Raw genomic sequence first — 19,475 nt, forward strand, 5'->3', positions numbered from 1 at the left:
CAGTTGGTTAGAGCATCATCCCCATATGCCAAGATTGTGGGTGTGATCCCTGGTCAGGGCACATGTACGAATCAACCAGTGAATGCATAAATAAGTGGAATGGTAGATGGATGCTTCTCTCTCTCTCAAATCAATAAACAAAAGTAGTAAATACTTCTTCCTTATGGACTGTACGCTATCCCCAAATTAGCCCCACTTCATAGCTCCACCCCTTTATCTATAGTCTATGTAAATTCTTTCAAGACAACTTACATTTTTTGGAACTTCTAGTCCAGATGGAGATGTAGGTAGATATGCTTTGCTTCCTCTCACACCCAAAAGAAGGATAACCAGCAATTTAAAAACAGAAAACAACCAGAATGGCCAGAAAATCAAACTGTATGGAATTCTGACAACCAAGAGTTATAGAAGAAACATTCATCCAGACTGGTAGGAGGGGCAGGGACAGGCAGCGGGGGCAGACAGGCTGCATGGCAAGGTGGCAGCTGGCGGACGGGTTGCGGGGGTGAGGCTGGCAGACCAGGTGGTCCCACATTTGTGTGTGGATACAACTATGAGGAATAACTGGGGAGCGAGACAGACCCTGCAACCTGGGGTTCCAGTGCCAGGAAATAAAGCCTCAAAATCTCTGGCTATAAAAACCTATGGAAGTTGTGTTGGCGGGAGATAATGCTAGTGTCATGGGGGAGTCTGTAGGAGGGGTCCAAAGGGTCCTAGAATGTACACAAACTCACCCACCTGGGAATCAGCACCAGGGCAGCACCAGAAGGGCACAACACACTTGTGGGAAGCAGGGGAAGTGACTGAAAGTGTGGTGAGAGCTGGGCAAGCAGCACTGTTCTCTCTCTGACCACTTCCCCTCATACAGTGCCACAGTGCAGTGACATGGGTTGCCCCGCCCTGGCCAGTACCCAAGGCTCTGCCCCATACAACGTAACAGGTGCACCAACACAAAGAAATATGGCCCAAATGAGGGAACAGATCAAAACTCCAAAAACAGAACCAAGTGATGAAGAGACAGCCAACCTATCAGATGCAGAGTTCAAAACACTGGTAATCAGGATGCTCACAGAAATGATTCAGTATGGCTACAAAATAAAGGAAGAAGTGAAGACTATACAAAGTGAAATAAAGAAAAATATACATAGAACCAACAGTGAAGGGAAGGAAATGAGAACTCAAATCAACAATATGGAACAGAAGGAAGAAATAAACCAGAACAGAATGAAGAAATAATAATTCAAAAAAAAGTGAGGAGAGTCTTAGGAACCTCTGGAACAACTTTAAACATTCCAACATCTGAACCATAGGGATGCCAGAAGGAGAAGAGGAAGAGCAAGAAGTTGAAAACTTACTTGAAAAATTAATGAGGGAAAATTTCCCCAATCTAGTGAAGAAAATAGACATACAAGTCCAGGAAGCTTAGAGAGCCCCAAAAAAGTTGGACCCAAAGAAGAACACACCATCACAATTAAATTGCCAAAGATTAAAGATAAAGAGAGAACCTTAAAGCAGCAAGAGAAAAGATGACAGCTACCTACAAAGGAGTGCCATAAAACTATCAGCTGATTGCTAAAAAGAAACCTTGTAGATAAGAAGGGGCTGGAAAGAAATATTGAGTGATGAAAGAAAAGGACCTATATCCAAGATTACTCTATCCAGCAAAGCTATCATTTAGAATGGAAGGGCAGATAAAGATAGATAAGATAAATTCCCAGACAAGATAAAGCTAAAGGAGTTCATTGTCACCAAGCCCTTATTATATGAAATGTTAAAAGGACTTATCTAAGAAATAGAAGAATATCAAAACTATTCACAGTAAAATGACAATAAACTCACAACTATCAACAACTGAGCATAAAAAAATAAAAACACACTAAGCAAACAACTAGAACAGGAACAGAATCACAGAAATAGAAATCACATGGAGGGTTATTAGCAAGGATGGTGGAGAAGGGGGAGAATGGGAAAAAAGGTACAGGGAATAAGCATAATTGGTAGGTACAAAATAGATGAGGAGGTTAAGAACAGTATAGGAAGTGGAGAAGCTAAAGCATATGTATGACCCATGGACATGAACTAAGGGAGGAGGGGAATGCTGGAGGGAATGGGGGTACTGAGTGGATGGGGATAAAGGGGAGGAAAAAATGGGACACCTATAATAGTAAAATCAATAAAATATACTTTAAAAAACTTACATTTTTCTTCCCCAAACTCATTGCATATAAGAGCCCCATCAATACCAGGACAGAGGGCATGCTTGTCCTCTCCATCTAGGCCTGTTGCTGATGGTTTAGACTGTACGTTCCAGGATTTGGTCCTTTTCCTGGCTAGCACATGGCTCAATAAATTCTTTCAGAAAAACTTTCAATCTAGAAGGTTATTGTTTATCATGTGTAGCAGAAGTTTCTTTTTATTACTGAATAGTATTCTATTCTATGGACACACTTCTATTGGTTCATCCATTCGCTGTTGATGGATATCTAGGTTGTTGCCAGTTTTTTTACTATTATAAATAAAGCTGCTATATTATGGTAATGTATGCTTAACTTTAAATTGCCAGTTTCCAAAGTCTTTGTCAACATTTGGTATCTTTAGCTTTTTAAGTTTTAGCCATTCTAGTGGGGATGTAATGACTCATTGTGGTTTTAATTTGCACTTTCTTGACCACTAATGATGTTTAATATTTAGCTAAAATTATATATATATATCTCCATCCAAACTGCAACAGACTTTAGTAGTATCTAGGGAACATTTTTATTATGACATTTGTTTCTGTATTTTCACACTAGATTCTTTTATGGAAGAAAATGATAGAAATGTAACACTATATGCCACAGAAAAAGAATAGTTTATGGAACTAAGTCCAACTCCCAGTGAAATGTCACTGTGGTACAGAATTTACATGAGTGTCCACCAAAACCATCTCCCAGCTGCCAGATGGAGCTACAGTGTTGCCACCTCTACTGCTGCCATCTGGTAATGTTAAATAAAAATGATGTCACAGAACTATACTGCTCTCGGCCAGGAAAAGTCAAATTTCTAATTCAATTGTTTCTCATGTACTCGTCTTTGCAACTATAGTATGCACACAAACTGTGTTATTGTTTAGTTTTAATTAGGTACTTTAAGAAGTTACATTACAAAAGTATCAAAAAGAAAAAGATTTTAATTCCCTCGAATTCAAAGGGGATGCGTTGTGAAGTTTCTACTTTTCTATTTGTTGCAAAACCTTTGGCAAGTTACCTTAGAACTTTATAGCTATATTTTGAGAGTAACCGTTTGTAACTTAAATCGCATGACCATAGAAAACAGTGCGCAGCACTTTTAATCTCTTGCCGCACAATTTCAAGATATTCCCTGGGTTATGCAATGATTTCCACCCGGATGCTCACAAATGTAAACCTCAGTGCTTTTTTGTCTCTCATCCTCGCCCAAGGAGCTACCAGATCACATGCTGGCGGACTGCAGCTGCGAAAACCCGGAGGTGACAGAGAGGAAGAGCCAGAGGCTCTTCCAGCCCGTCAATTTGCAGGTTTTTCCTTGCTCTCAGACTGGGTACTGTGTCCAGCCCTGTGCTCACTGGTTTCATTGATTTGCAGATTCTCCGGCAGGTCATCCTCCCACGGGATCCCCCACTTGATACTACCGAAAACAGCCAACAGCCCACTGCCGGCGGCGCCCCGCAGCTCCCTGCCCAGGCGCCGCGGGGCTGCAATTGGCGAGGTCCCACCCCCGCCACCCGCAGGGCCTGGCCCGCGGTCCTCGCCCGCCCCCACTGTCCCGGAGCGGTTTGCGGACACCCGGGCGGCGAAGGCTAAGTGGGGCCCTCTCCGAGCTCTCCTTCCTCGAGTGCCCTCGCGCCTAGGCTCTCCTTCCTCAACCCCCACCTCCGCCCGGTCCACCACCGGTCTAAGCAGCTCTGGCTCTACCGGCCGAGGGCGCCGCTACTCCGGTCACCGCGCCGCCCGGCGGAAGCCCCTTGATCGCGCCGCTCCTCACCAACTTCCGCCTGCGGGGCGTCCTGCAGGAGGGGTGTATTGTCTGAGACCTTATCGCCATCGCTTGGAGGCAGGCCCCGAACTGGAGACCTCATGACGCCTCCGTGGAGCTGGCTAGCGATCTACCGGCTTTGAGGAGCACCCGGGCCAGACAGCCGGAGTCCCCTGGCAGCCGCCAGCCTGGCAACGCCCCTTAACCCGGTCCTGTCACCTTGGCTCCGCCCCGAGGCGGCTGCGGGGACTCCGCCCCGGCGCCATCTTAGCTGTGGGCAAGTCTGGAATGGGGAAAGCGGAATTCTGGGAGCTCGGGCGTGGTGGGCTGAGGTCCGCGTCTCCGTTTTACGCTCCGCGGGTTCTAGGTGCGCAGCGGTGGGAGTGTTCTGATGGACAATGCTTCGGCCTCTTCCACTCCAGTGTAAAGCGCAGGGGCTGCCCCTCCGAGGCCAGGGCCGAATGGGACCCTGGAGACGGGTCAAGGGGACTTGAGTGGCGCATAATTAAAGAGAGGGTTTGGATCAAACTTGGAAAATGGATGGTGTGTATCTGGTGTTCAATTATCAGTAGTAAATTGCCGTGAATATTCACAACGCTGGTACTTTGACCGCATATTGCCCCTCAAATAGCTTTGGAGACAGAAAACAGTAAATAGAAACGTATCGTTGAGTTGTATGAAAATGCCGATTCTGTAGGTCAAAGTAACCCAACATCAGCAGGTTCGTGATTCAACCTATAAAATCCTCTGATAAATGTGTGATATGACCCCAGAAATCTAAAGCTCAAAACAGCTTCTCCTGGTATTTGCTAATTCTGAGAAAGAGAAGCTAGGAAAAAGGACCAGCTTGGGGGTGGGGGGGTGGGGGTGGGTGGGAGTGGGACAGATCTGGGGCCTCTGACCAGAGGCTTCAGAAGTTCATCAGTTATTGTGGTAATAAAGATATGGACGTAAAAGGAAAAAAATATGGTAGATGTCCTTGGGGAGTTCATTGTAGCCAGGGAAGACTCACAAGGCAAATAATTCAATAAACCAGGTCAAAGGCTTGGTGAGCTCTATGCAGGCACGAATGGGTCACCCTTGCCCTACAAGGAGGGCTGGGATTTCCGAAGGTGTGGGATTTCCTAGTTTTCTGTAGGTTTACTTGAAAACTAGGATAGTTTTCAACAAATTAAGTTTTGTGTCTGAGTTACTGAAATTATCATGCAGATTTAAAACTCTCTCAGGGCAGGCATTCCAGCTTTTTAGGAGCCTTGTAGAACAATGACGCCCAACTTGAATATGCTTGAAATCACCTGGCACATCCTTTTAAAAAGCAGATTCAGATTTATCACGTCTGGTGTGACAGTTAATTTTATGTGCGAACTTGGAGGGTGTTTTGGGATTTAAATCCGTGAGTTCTGGGTAAAACAGTTTGCTTCCTTTAATTTGGGTAGACTTTATTCAATCAAAGGCCTGAATAGATCAAAAAGGCCAACTCCCTGAGCTAGGGAACATTCTCTAGCAGAGAGCTTTCAGACATTATTTGCAGCAGGACTCTCCTGGGTGTTCACCCTGCTGGCCCATGTTGTAGATTTGGATTTGCAGCCTTCATAATTGCATGAGCCAATGCCTTATAATAATTTTTTTTTTTTTTTTTTTTTTTTTTTTACAAACTCACATCCTATTCTGTTTCTCTGGAAATCCTGACTGGTACATCTGGGATGGGCCTGAGATTCTGTATTGAAAGTGACCACACTTTGAATAGATAGGTTATAGAGGACTTGGACCAGAGAATAAAGATTCCAAGAGATTTGAAAGATTTCAAACCAAGGACATCTTTTTTTAAAAGTATACCTTTTGTTTTAGGAGTTTTAGGTTTATAGAAAAGTTGCAGAGGTAGTATAGAGAGTTCTCCATACCTTTTGTCTAGTCTGACCTGTTAAAATCTTACATTGGCATTGCTCACAACTACTTAGTTTGCACTGATACATTGTTACTAACTTAGTTTAGCATTTGTGTCTTCTCAGGCCTCTCTGTGACAGTTTCTCAGACTTTCCCTATTTTTGTTGACCTTGATAATTTTGTAGAGTACCGGTAGGTTTTGTAGGAAATCTTTCAATTTTGAGTTTGTTTGATGTTTTTCTTATATTTAGACCCGGGTTATGTGTTTTGAAAGAAGACTGCAGAGGTGGTGTCATTATCACCACATAGTTGCAAGGGAATACACAGTCCATTGATGATTATTGCAGGTGGCATTAAACTTCATCACATGCCTGAGATAGTCTTTGTCAGGTTCCCCCCCCCCCCTTTGGAAGGAAGTGACTCTGTGCAGCCTCTGCTTAAGGAGTAGGGAATTATTTTCCATCCCTTTGAAGGGCAGAACTCTTTGAATAGGAAATATGTTTATTCTCTTCCCATTTACTTATATATTCAATCATTTATTAATATTGGTATGGACTCATCTTTATTTTATACTTTGGGTTACAAACCTTCACCATATTATTTATTTTCTTGTTCAAATTGTTTCAGCTTTGGTGACTGGGAGCTCTTTCAGTTGACCTCTGTACCCCTTTTACATGTCACTATTATGTTTTTTGAACACTGCCTTTCTAGATATTATATTAGATGTCCCACAAATATCTATGTGGTCTTTGCTTCACGGTGAATGATATTAGCAGCCAAGATGGGCGTTGTCATTGATGGTGGGCCCAGAGGAGGTGCTTTCTTTTTTGTTTTACTTTATAATCTTTCCAAGAGAGTTTTCTTAAAGTGTAATATGACACCATTTTCTTCTTCCTATCTGGGATTTAATTTCTGACTGCTCACTACTTTAGAAGATTACTGTTGATGTTATCGATTTTTTGGTTGGCAATTCTTCCTTCCCCAACATTCTAAACCAGTGCTGTTCGATAGAAAGGTAATGCAAGCCACATACATAATTTTAAAAATTTAAATAACTACTTCAAAAATTAAAAAAAAATCAATCTACACCAAAAAAGATGAGATAAGTTTTAGTATATGTGCTGCCAAAGTGAGCACAAGATGAATTGTATCATATAAATTATTTATGTATATATCAAATATTAATATTTAATATTTTAAATATATTAAATATTTTATTAATTCGACACCTAATCATTAAAAAACTCTTCATGAGATATGTTGCATCCTTTTCTTGATACTAAATCTTTGAAACTTGGTATGTATCTTATAGCGTATCTGCATAGAAAGATCCACATTTCAAGTGTTCTTGTGATACTACATTGGACGGCACAGTTCTAGACCATGTGAATCTTACAAGGTAGGTCTGGAAAAAGTCCAGCCATTGTTAATATAATAAGAATAATTTGCATGACATTGATGTAACCTGGCAGCCAGGGGGAGTGGACTTGAATGCATATGTGGAAACAATGACGATTTCACTGTACTAGTCAGTGGGAGGTAGATGGCATTGAGTGAGCGTGTGTTCTGTGTGGCTGTAACTTTCAAAATGACTGAGCAGGTAGAGCGACAAGTCTGCATCAAATTTTGCGCTAAGTTTGAATATTTCTCTGTAGAAACTATTTAGATGATTCAGAAGGCCACAGCTGTGGGCAACTGATCATTGGCAGGTTCATCATGACAACACGTCCATTCATGTATTGCATCTTGTGAAGAGTTTTTTTGTGAAACAATGAGACATTGGCAGGTGAGTCAGCCCCCCCCTTCCCCGCCACAGCTCAGCTTTAGCATTCCGCGACTTCTGGCTTTTCCCAAAACTAAAATCACCTTTGAAAAGGAAGAGATTTTAGAGGGTCAATAAGATGCAGGAAAATATAATGGGGCAGCTGATGGCGACTGGGAACACTGTGTGAGGTCCCAAGGTGCCTACTTTGAAGGAGACTGAGGCATCATTGTCCTGTCTGCAATGTTTCTTGTATCTTGTATCTTCTCCAATAAATGTCTCTATTTTTCATATCACATGGCTGGATACCTTCTGGACAGATGGTGTGTGTATGCATGTGCACAATGGAGTATTATTGAGTCATAAAAAGAAAATCCTGTTTTTGTGATAACATGGATGCACAGATGGACTCTGTGGACCTTATGTTAAGTGAAATAAATGATAGAAAAACAAGGTACTGTCCATTCTTACTTATGTGTGGAATCCAAAAAAGCTGAACTCATAGAAATAGAGAGCAGAATGATGGTTTCTAGGAGCTGGGGATTGAGAGAAATGGAGGCAATGCCAGTCAAGTGGTACAAACGCCCAGTTATGAGATGAATAAGTTTTGGGATCTAATGTGCAGTATGGAGACCATAATGAACAATAATGCATTATATACTTGAAAGTTAAGAAGGTAAGTCTTAAGTGTTACCACTCACACACACTCACCCAATGGTATAATTTTGTGAGGAGATGGAGAAATTAACTAATCATTTTGCACTGCTTTAAATCATAATGCTGTGCACCACAGGTGGCAAACACAAGGCCCATGGCCCAACCTTGGCCCTCCACCTTGTTTTATCTGGCCCAGTACCTTGCTTCTACCCAGCAGCAGCGCCAAGCTCATTGCCCCTAGTTATTCTATAGGATAACCTATCCTATAGAATAGGAATATCCCCTATCCTATAGGAATAGTTACATTTACACAGTCCTAAAATTACATTTGGCCTTTTGAAGGCAACCACGAGGCTGATGTGGCCCCTGGTGAAGATGAGTTTGAAACCCATGCTGTATACCTTAAACTTATATGATATATGTCAATAAATAAAGCTGGGAAAATACTTCTCCTTTTCCCTGGTGTAGTATCATCTTCATGTACCTTATTGATACCTTTCTATAATATCTATCCAATACTGTTACCCCTTTAAAAAAACTCTTTAGTGCCCTGGCTGGTGTGGCTCAGTGGATTGAGTGCCTGCCTGCAAACCAAAGGGCTGCCAGTTCAATTCCCAGTCAGGGCACATGCCTGGGTTTCAGGCCAGGTCCCCAGTGTGGGGTGCATGAGAGGCAACCACACATTGATGTTTCCTCCCTCTCTTTCTCCTTCTCTTTTCCTCCCTCTAAAAATAAATAAATGAAATCTTAAAAAAACTCTTTAGTGATAGCTTATTGTCTAGGTCTTCACATTTTTTCAAATTCAGATACTTAATAATCAGTGTAAACCCCAACACAATTCACCAACATGATTTCCTGCATTAAGAGGGAACATACTTCATGGTTAAGTGGAAAAGTGTGTGGATGGCTTGTGGAAGAACTTCATTCTAAACAGCTTTAGAGTGAAACATTTTATGTAGAAGTCTGGACGTTCTTTCTTCAGTTTGCTGTAATCTAGACATTTTTTCCCATATCCTGCTTCCTTTAGGCAGCTGTACTGTGAGATGTTCTCAGACAGTGATCGAGGGTTCTAGGTTATTCTTTCTGTCCCAACAGATATTAGGCTTGAACAGTGCCAGGTGCAAGATGTTCGGCATTGTCTCAGTTCCTCCAGGTCCAGTACACACAAAGAGGGGAGCCAGTTTGGCTGCTTCGTAGCCCGACTGAGGATCTGGCAGAGCTTGGTTGCAGGGGAGGGTCTGGAAGCAGATAAAAACCACTGCACAGCCTGAGAGCAGGCAGTCATTGCCTAGGTCTTCACAGTTTTTGACTGTGTACTTTGTCAGTAAAATTTTGGGGGTCAGGGAAGAGTCAAAAAAGTGAAGGGATATCAGAGATGAAAACTTTCAGTTATAAAATAAGTTATGAGGATGTACTATATAGCACAGAGGATATAGTCAATAATATAACTTTGTATGGTTACTAGACATTGGTGATCACTTTTTTTAGGAATATAAATGTTGAATAACTATGTTGTACACCTAAAGCTAATACAGTATTATATTAACTATTCTAATACAGTTTTTTGAATATGCACCAAACGTGTATTTTTCTTTATAAATTACATACATACACACTTTGTACTCAACAAACACTCACAAATGATGAGAAAGGATAAACACAATCGATGTTCTGATTTTTCCCTAAGTCATTTTGCATGTGCATTTGGGCGAATGCATCCCAGTTTGGAGGTAACTTCTCTAGAGGATAAAAATCCCAATTCTTTGGTATAAAACACAAGACCCTTACAAACTGACCCCAGTTTGCAGTCTCATCTTTCACCACTTTCTGCCGCCTGCTCTGTGCTTTACACATCGGACTATTCATTGAACCTTAACATGTATGGTCTTTTCCTTGTATTGCTCCTTCTACCTGTTTTCTTCTTCTGTGCATGGTGAGTTCTTAATTGTCCTAAATTCCACACTTTCCATAAAGATTTCTTGGCAATCCTTTTTCTGTGCTCTCAAGTATATTGTATCTTTATTATACCATGTTGTGTTACGGCTACCTAAGACAGATTAATAGTGTGAGTCATTCCTTGAGAATGGGAGTCTTGACTTACTTATCTTCTGTTCCCAGCTCTGAGCAGAGAGAACAGCTTAAGAAATATTTATGGAGCCTCAAATTATGTGTGAGGTCCTGCCCTGGTTTATATATACAAGACGTATAAACATGGTTTTCTGCCTTTAAGGAGTTTATAAGTAAAAGGTACCTCTAAGGAGATATTTCTTAGTTACTGTCCAAGGGAAGTATAAATATTCCTCTAACAATTATGAAAGTTAGAGGACATATAGAAATATTTTTATTTGTATTTTCAAGAGAACAGGTGATATATGATGAATGTTCTCTAGAGGAAAAGCAATATGATTTTTAGGAAGGAATTTCAAAACTGGATAATTAGACATACTTTCCCATCCTGTCCTCCTTCCTTCCGGCAGCCGCCCTGTCAGATGTCTTCAGACAATGATCAAATTATAAACAAAATAAAGTAGGTAAATGTGCAGTTTTCTGTCCTGTTTGTATGCACTCAATTATTTTAGTAATAAAGTTTAAAGTTCCTCAGTGCTTTACAACCTAACAATTGGGTAATTCTTGTACCATACCCACAGAGACATGGGTATTTAAATATTTTAAAGAATGGAACTAATAGATAGCAGTTGAATGAAGTGATTTATTTAAGGTCAGCAAGAGCCGCTATTACAATTCAGATTTATTGCCTTTTATAGTATTCCAATCCTAGGATAGTACTTTTCACTATATCATTTATTTTCTACAACTTCTATGTTACCCTTGCATCATGAAACTTTTGCGTACAATTCTGTTTATCCTTGGAAGTCATTTCAATGCTAAGTATACAATATGTGAAGTCAGTTGCTGATTAGAAATTATGTCATTTTTGGGGGTCAATTTTATTTTATTTACTTGTTATAAGGGAGCCTAAAAAGCAGCCACATTTTTAAAAAGGTGTAAGTAATGTTGCCTCTGTGAAAGGCCTGAAAAAGACTGACAGTAAATTTTAAATACACAGGAAAATTTAAGAAGATATGTCAGTTTTATCTCTTCAACTGCAGGGAGTTTGAAATCAGTTTTTGCGAATGTTGTGAAATACCAGTGGAGCAGATAGGAAATCAGCTGGGAAAATCACACGAGAAACAGAATGACCTTCAAAAATAAGATAAAAGTGCAGGCAAAGCAACTCCAAATTGAATGACACAGGCAGATTGGAAGATTAAGGTTCAAATCTGTCCTTCTAACTAATGTGTGAAGCTACAGTGCTGTTGAGTCAGCCCTTCCTGATAATCCTTTTTGGTCAGAATTTTCTCTACATATGCACTCATATTTTCTGACCAATGAAAAATATACTGGCTTGAAGCAAATTGTTGTTTTATAAGAGAAAAGATCATGAGATCAATGGAGGCTTGGCATTAGAAAGTGCTACAGCATCATGATAACCTGCTGATGAACACAGCGCCATGCCATTTTAACAGTGGCTGTATTCTCAAAGTGTCACATGACTTCAACCATGTTTATTTATTTACTTAAAGATTTTATTTATCTTTAGAGGGGAAGGGAAGGAGAGAAGGAAAGAAATATCAATGAATGGTTGCCTCTCATGTGTCCCCTGCTGGGAACTGGCCTGCAACCCAGGCATGTGCCCTGACTGGGAATTGAACTGCAATCTTTTGGTTCACAGGCCCACGCTCAGTCCATAGAGCTACACCAGCCAGGAACTTCAACCATATTTAAAACGACACATGAAAGTTTGCTGTTTCTTAGAGGAGCTCTGATCCATCCTTTGGTGAAAGGATGGCTAACTTTTCATTGTTTAGGTGTTCTTTTAATAGGGTACATTTATACTGGCTTTCTCTACCAGTGATTCAAGTAAAAAGAACAATGCAGCAATGTTTAGGTTATCTTTCTGAGGTCCTCCAGAATAAGAATTGCAATCTTATAAATCATTAGTTATAACTCTAATAAATCAGACTATGAAAATTTATTCTTTTCTATTTTAAAAAATGTCACCAGAACTTGTTACATCAGCTGGAGTGATGACCGCAGTCACCATCCATGGGCCCTGTCTGTCCACAATGAATGGGCACCAAAGAACAGAGATCCAACAATGTCCACCTACAGAGTGTGGCTCAACACCCCCACACCACAGGGAAACCAACAGCAAGACACACAGTCAATGATGCTATGTAGTGACATTCTTACTTATGAAGCTAGATAAAGCACTTAATCAGGTCTCAGTTTTAACTTACAAGATGTGGCTGTAAAATAATGAGATTGTGTGAAAGGGAGATATAAGAATTTGCCATTTGAAAGAGTTTTAAGAGGAAAGTTCCAAAAGTATTTCAAGGGTTAGAAATTGGAGAAAAGATATTTAGTCTCTTAAAGTTGGCATTCTCCTTTACATTAATTTCTGTTTATTTGTAAAAAAAAAAGCCCCTGTATGGTCTATTGCTTTATTATCACATATTGTCTCTCGCTTAGATACTGTGATGTTAACAGAGGTGGGCTCCATACAATACATTTCATGAAGAAGCACATCAGTGAATTGAGAAGGGAAAAACTGTCTCTTATGGAAACTACAAGGTAGAGTGGACTTTTATCTGAAGGAGAAGAGATGATAACAAGAAGGCCAGAAATTAAGGTTATTAACTTCCTAAAGTAGCTGTGTGCCAACAGTGCTGGCAAGCCAGAAGTCATGTGGTAGAAACCCACCCACCACCACCGTGGTCTGATGTAATAGGGGGCATTGGAATCAATGCCTGGTCTGTGTCGGATACCATGATAAGTAAGCACTTGCACATTATTTACTTCTCAAAGCATCTGTAGACCTAGGTGTCATTATTCTCATTTTATAGCTAAGAGAACCTGAGCTCAGAGAAAGAGTAACTTGATTAAGTACAAGGATTTAAAAGTGTGTGTCTTACTCCAAACCCCACATTCTTTCACTGCTGTTTATGTAATTCCTCATTCATAGGGGGTTAAAATTTGCTTGACTTATGTGTTTGGTCTGCCGTCTAAATCCACCATCAGTAGGAAGGGCCTGAGGATGAGAGCTAATTGGTCTGCTGCAGAGTGCCTAGGTTTAGAACTAAGGAGGCCAGATCCCATTAAGTCCAAGGGGCTGGCAGAGGGTTAGAAATGGGGACCCCAAGAGGGTTAGAAGGCAGGTAGACATGGGATGCCAAAAACAAGGATAAAACAGCTTTTGATGACATTTTGTTGTAAAAAGTACCAAATGGCCTGGGACAGATATTTTGGAAAACGAAACTCAGTCCCAGTCCACAGGTGGAGGGCTGTCCGAAAGTGGTGCAAGTTTGGGCTGGGGCAGGGGCTGCTGACCTCGTTACTTCTGATAGCTTTCATGGTGTCCCATTACTGACATTTTCTGATTTCTTATGTGCTGGAAGAGTGAATCGAATGCTATTATGTAGGTCTAAGGAGATGAAAGCTATCACACCTATGAGAGCTTAGAAGAGGCTTTCGGCGATAGCTTCAGTTGTGTCTCAGAGTCACTGCTTTTTATCATTGGCTTTTCCCCCTGATTTTTAGGCAAGAAAATTTGTAAATGGAATGTTATGATGCAAGTTTAAGAAAATTACTTTACTTCTGGATTAGACTGTCAGTACATTAAAAAAAAGAAATTCTAGCTACTACCTAGTGAAAACCCAGTCATTCTCCACACTGTCTCCTTCGCTGCTGTGCAGCAGGTGGTCCACCTGAAAACCTAGACCATGTTCTACTCCAGGTTCTTATGCCCTTTAGTCGCGAGGGAGACAGAGCACCACAATCCTTAAAAAACATTTCAAAGCACAGGCCTTAGAAAACACTTTTCTTTATGAAAAATTTCAAACATGCACAAAAGTATAGAGAATACAAAATAAAGCAGTATTGACTATTTACTTGCTTCTGATGATTATCAATATTTTGCCAAATTTGTTTCATACACTTCCCATTCTGCATGGTTCCCCTTTGCCCCATAGCCATCACTGGACTATTTTAAAGCAAATTCCAGACATTTCATACATTTCAGGTAAAGGCTTAAAAATAATGATGCCACTATCAAACCAAACAAATCACACAATAATTCATTAATATTACCAATTACTCATCCATATTCAAATTTCCTGTCTCAAAGATGTTTTTTTTACAGCTTATTTGTTAGAATCGGCATCCAAAATAGGTTCAATTTAAATTGGTTGAGATGTCTCTAATAGTCTCTCTCTCTTATAAAAAAATTAATGGATTTTAGATCTTAGAGCAGTCTTAGGTTTATGGAAAAATTGAAAAGAAAATATAGACAGTTCCATTTTATCTGCCCCCCTCCAGTTTCCCCTGTAATTAACACATTGGTACATTCATGTGGTACATTTGTTATAACTGATGAACCAATATGGATGTATTGCTATCAACTAAAGGCCGTAACTTTACATCACAGTTTTTATAGTACAGTTTTATGGATTTTGCCAAAAGCATGATGTCATGTGTTCATCATTACAGTATCATGAAGAATAGATTCTCTGCCCTGAAAATCCCTCGTGCTCCACTTACCTATCCTATTCCCCCCAACCCCCCTGCCAACCAATAATCTTTTTACTGTTTCTATAGTTTTGTCTTTCCCAGAATGCCATGCATTTGCAGTTATATAGTATAGAGCCTTTTCATGCTGGCTTCTTTCACTTAGCAATAGGCATTTGTTTCCTTTGTGGTTTTTTTTTTTTTGTGGCTGATAACTCATTTCCTTTTAGAGTTGAATGTTATTCCATTGCATGGGTGTACCACGAGTTGTTTATGCATTTACTTACTGAAGAACATCTTAGTTGCTTCCAAGTTTTGGCAAATATGAATAAAGCTGTTGTGAACATTTGTGCACAGGTTTTCATGTGGACATAAGTTTTTTTAAAAAACTCATTTGGATAAATACCTGGGAGCACAACATTGGATCATGTGGTAAGACGATATTTAGTTTTGTGAGAAATCACCTGTCTTCTAAAGTGGATGCACCATTTTACATTCCCACCAGCAATGAACAAGCGCCACTGTTGCTCTGCATCCTCGCCAGTATTTAGTAACTGTTTTGGAGGTTAGTCGGTCTAATGATATGTAGTGCTATCTTAAAGAAGCTGAGCTCCTAAGTCTCTCTTAACCTCTAACACTTCTATTTCTTCTTTCCCTTGCTATGCCATTTATTTGTTAAAGAGCATGGCCATTTATTTTGTAGAATTTTCCACATTCTGATGGGCTCATGATGTATAACGTACATGCCTTTTTGATGGAGGTTTAGTATCATCTTCATGTTTGAAACAGAACATACAAAAAAGATCCTATTGAGTAGAAAGACCTTAAGATTCTATTGTAGTTTACATATTGGCACTTAAATGTAATATTTCAAGATATTTTTCTTACACATACATAATATTCTTTTGAGATCCCTCCCACATTTCAGCTAACATTTGTTTTTGTACAATTTGTCTAATTTTATGTTAACTGGTAGGATTTTAAAAAACCTCTGGTGATGCAGAGTTAGGCTTTTCAATTCCATTCAGTGTTGTCTTTTTGAGAACATAACTTTCCAAAATGCTTTGGCTAAGTGTACATTTTGGAGAAGCCATGTTTTAGCACTCTTCAGGAATGATGAAAGCTGCAGGCAAATGTCTGATTTCAAATAGATTGGAGGGGGTTCTAGCAGAGCATTTTGCTTCCTGGTTTATGGGTGACTTCTCGGTCATGATGTTCCTGTTCCCTGAGACAAAAATTTATCTTGACTAATAGATTTTTTAAAAACCTTCACCTAAGGATATGTTTATTAATTTTAGAGAGAGAGGAAGGGGGAGAGAAAGAAAGATCAATCACTCACTTCCTATATGCACTCTGATGGGGACTTGAACCTGCAACCTAGGTGTGTGCCCTGACTGGGAATTGAACCTGCAACCTTTTGGTGTACAGGATAATGCTCCAACCAACTGAGTCATGGGCCAGAGCAGAAAGTTTTATTTTTTAGTAAAGGATCTATTGTTCTATGGTTTATCACTCTTTTAATCCCTGTGTTTTAAATGGTGATGTGGAAGGTACTGTCAGTGTTGTTGGTAATCTATGGACTGATGCACATAACAGTCTGAAAATTGGGTTATTAAGAAATAAACTTTCGTCCTGGCTGGTGTGGCTCAGTGGTTGAGCAGTGGCCTGTGAACCAAGGGGTTGCTGGTTTGATTCCCAGTCTGGTCGAGGCACATGGTGGGTTGTGGTGTGGGGTTGAGGGTGCTGCAAGGGCAACTGATCAGTGTTTCTCAGGCAGATGTTTCTCTCTCTCTCCCTCCATTCCCCTCTCTCTGAAAATAAAAAATAAAATAAAATAATATCTTTTTTTTAAAGTAAACTTTCTGTGTTTAAGAAAAATACACATTTTATTTGCTTGGAAGGAACAAATTACTTTAAAAAATAAGTATTTCATTTAGTGAAAATCAACACTTATAATGTACTGTATTATAATCAAACTTCTCATGTCAAATTTGTTTTGCATTGACAAATTTTTATCAAGATGACTAGTATTTCTATAGAAACTGTTCTCCAGTGTAGGCAAACACTGGTGCCACTCAGGCTGCTTCTGACCCCACTGCAAGTGAGGAGAGCAGTTCACTGCTGTCTCCCGACTGGGGCTGATGCTGATTTGCTAGCATTTAGTGATGTGGGCTGTGTGTAAGTTCCAGGGGGACATAGGGAGACGGCACTAAATAGACTTGAGACTTCAGGGTTGCTAAAGAAACCCTGCATCTGTGTAACTGGAACCTTATGGTAATGAATGCAATTGCTGGAGGAAGTTTTAGCTATCTTGAGGGAACAAGATTATACTGGCAATTGTTTCCTCAGATTTTAGGAACATTTAAAACTTTCTGGCAGGAGCAGGAGAAAGGTTGAAAATAGGCAAATTTTTCCCCTAGTAGTTCATTATAAATCTAGTACGTATTAAAAAAAAGAGAAACAAACCTGAGTTACCTGAATGTAGATTTTACAAATGTACTAGCATTTCTTTTATTTTCTTTTTTTAATTTATTTTTTATTGATCATGCCATTACAGTTGTTCTTTTCCCCCCTTCATTCCCCTCCACCCCACCCCCCGTCCCCACCATTACCCCCCTTTAGTTTATGACCATGTGTCTCAAGTTCTTTAGATTCTATATTTCCCATACTATTCTTGCCCCCCCTTCTATTTTCTATCTACTGTCTATGCTACTTATTTTCTGTACCTTCTCCCCCCTTCTCCTCCTCCCACTCCCCTGTTGCTAACCCTCCTTGAGATCTTCATTTCTATGTTTCCACTCCTGATCTAGCTGTCCTTTTACTTTGCTTTTGTTTTAGGTGTGGTTGTTAATAACTGTGAGTTTGCTGTCCTTTCACTGTTCATGTTTTTTAACTTCTTTTTCTTAGATAAGTCCCTTTAACATTTCATATAATAAGGGCTTGGTGATGATGAACTCCTTGAATTTGATCTTATCTGAGAAGCACTTTATCTGTCCTTTCATTCTAAATGAAAGTTTTGCTGGATAGAGCAATCTTGGTTGTAGGTCTTTGGATTTCATGACTTGGAATACCTTTTTCTAGTCCCTTCTTGCCTGTAAGGTCTCTTTTGAGAAATCCACTGACAGTCTGATGGGGACTCCTTTGTAGGTGACTGTCCCCTTATCTCTTGCTGCTTCTAGGATTCTCTCCTTCATTTTAATCTTGGCTAATGTAATTATGATGTGCTTTGGTGTGTTTCTTCTTGGTTCCAACTTTGGTACTCTCTGGGCTTCCTGGATTTCCTGGAAGTCTATTTCCTTTGCCAGATTGGGGAAATTCTCCTTTATTATTTGTTCAAATAAGTTTTCCACTGGTGACTGTTCCTCTCCCCCTTCTGGTACCCCTATAATTCGGATGTTGGAGCGTTTAAAGATGCCCTGGAGGTTCCTAAGACTCTCCTCATTTTTTTGAATTCTTGCTTCTTCACTCTTTTCTGTTTGGCCATTATTTGCTTTCTTCTGGTCCACTCCATTGATTTGAGTCCCAGTTTCCTTTTTATCGCTATTGGTTTCCTGTGCAATTCCATTCATTTCAATTAGTTTCACCTTCATATGTTTGTCTAATTTGTGGCTATAATCAACCAGTTCTGTGAGGATCCTGATCACCAGTGTTTTAAACTGTGCGTCTGAGAGTTTTGCTATTTCTTCATCGCTTAGATTTATCGGCTCTGGGGCTTTGAGATCTTCTTGAGCCATTTTTGATCTGTTCGTGCACCCTTTAAGTGTGAGGAGCGGAGCCTTGGACTCCCATGTCGCTGGGTTGTGACGCTGTACATGGGGGCGTGGTCAGAGTGGGGAAATGGTGGCCCCCTCTGCTGTTTCCCGCAGCTGGGTGAGGAGCAGAGCCTTAGGTGGTTCACCAGGGCCGGGCCACTTAGGTCTCTAGGTTATGACGCTGTATGTGGGGGTGGGGTCAGAGTAGGGAAATGGTGGCGCCCTCCACGGCTGCTCACTGCTGGGGCCTGCTGGCTCCCGTCCAATCACGCACTCCCTCACTTGTCTATCCACGCACAAATGCGAGGCCACAGTTAACCTGCAGCCCTGCTCCCTCGCTGTTTCCCCGCGGTTGGTCGCTGAGTCGCTTACTAGGTCCAACCCTATGCCTGGATTCCGCGCTCCTGAGTCCGTCTGACCGAGTTTTCCTATGCAACCCCGCTCCACCAGCTGCTGGTTTCGCCCCTCTTACCGGTCAGGCTGAAGAATTTGTTGCTATCAGACTTCCGAAAAGTTCAATTTTCTGTGTTCTGGCTATGTTTTCTGTTGCTAATATTTAGTTGTCTCTAAACTTGGTTGTGTGAGAAAGCACGACGCCTCCACCTATGCCTCCATCTTGGCGGAAGTCATCCCTCTTTTATTTTCTATAGTAAGTAATGGAACAATAGCTATTATGATTTCTGGATATGGATGTAATTGTAGATTTTTGATAAAGTATTTCCCTTGTTTTTTTTAAAGTTATAGTGAGATTAAAACAATTTAGAACTGATATTTTTTATCATCTATGAGACGATTAATACCAGGATTTAGTTTAATAGCTACTACGGTAATTTGTGTGATTATTCTGTAGCAGATTCCTT

General features: G+C 40.5%; 1 protein-coding gene across 1 annotated transcript in view; it reads right to left on the minus strand.

Moving 5' to 3' along the window:
* The window catches only part of SLC17A5 (solute carrier family 17 member 5), a 64,137-nt gene extending 59,932 nt beyond the window's left edge, over positions 1 to 4,205 (minus strand). The window contains exon 1 of the mRNA XM_037147383.2: positions 4,003 to 4,205. Coding sequence (XP_037003278.1) covers positions 4,003 to 4,096 — 94 coding nt within the window. The 5' untranslated portion in view covers positions 4,097 to 4,205. The remainder of the gene's footprint in view (positions 1 to 4,002) is intronic.
* Between the last annotated feature and the right edge of the window lie 15,270 nt (positions 4,206 to 19,475).

The sequence above is a fragment of the Artibeus jamaicensis genome, unplaced genomic scaffold (genome assembly GCF_021234435.1).
Source record: "Artibeus jamaicensis isolate MK-2021 breed Jamaican fruit bat unplaced genomic scaffold, CSHL_Jam_final contig_1127, whole genome shotgun sequence".
Lineage (NCBI taxonomy): Eukaryota > Metazoa > Chordata > Mammalia > Chiroptera > Phyllostomidae > Artibeus > Artibeus jamaicensis.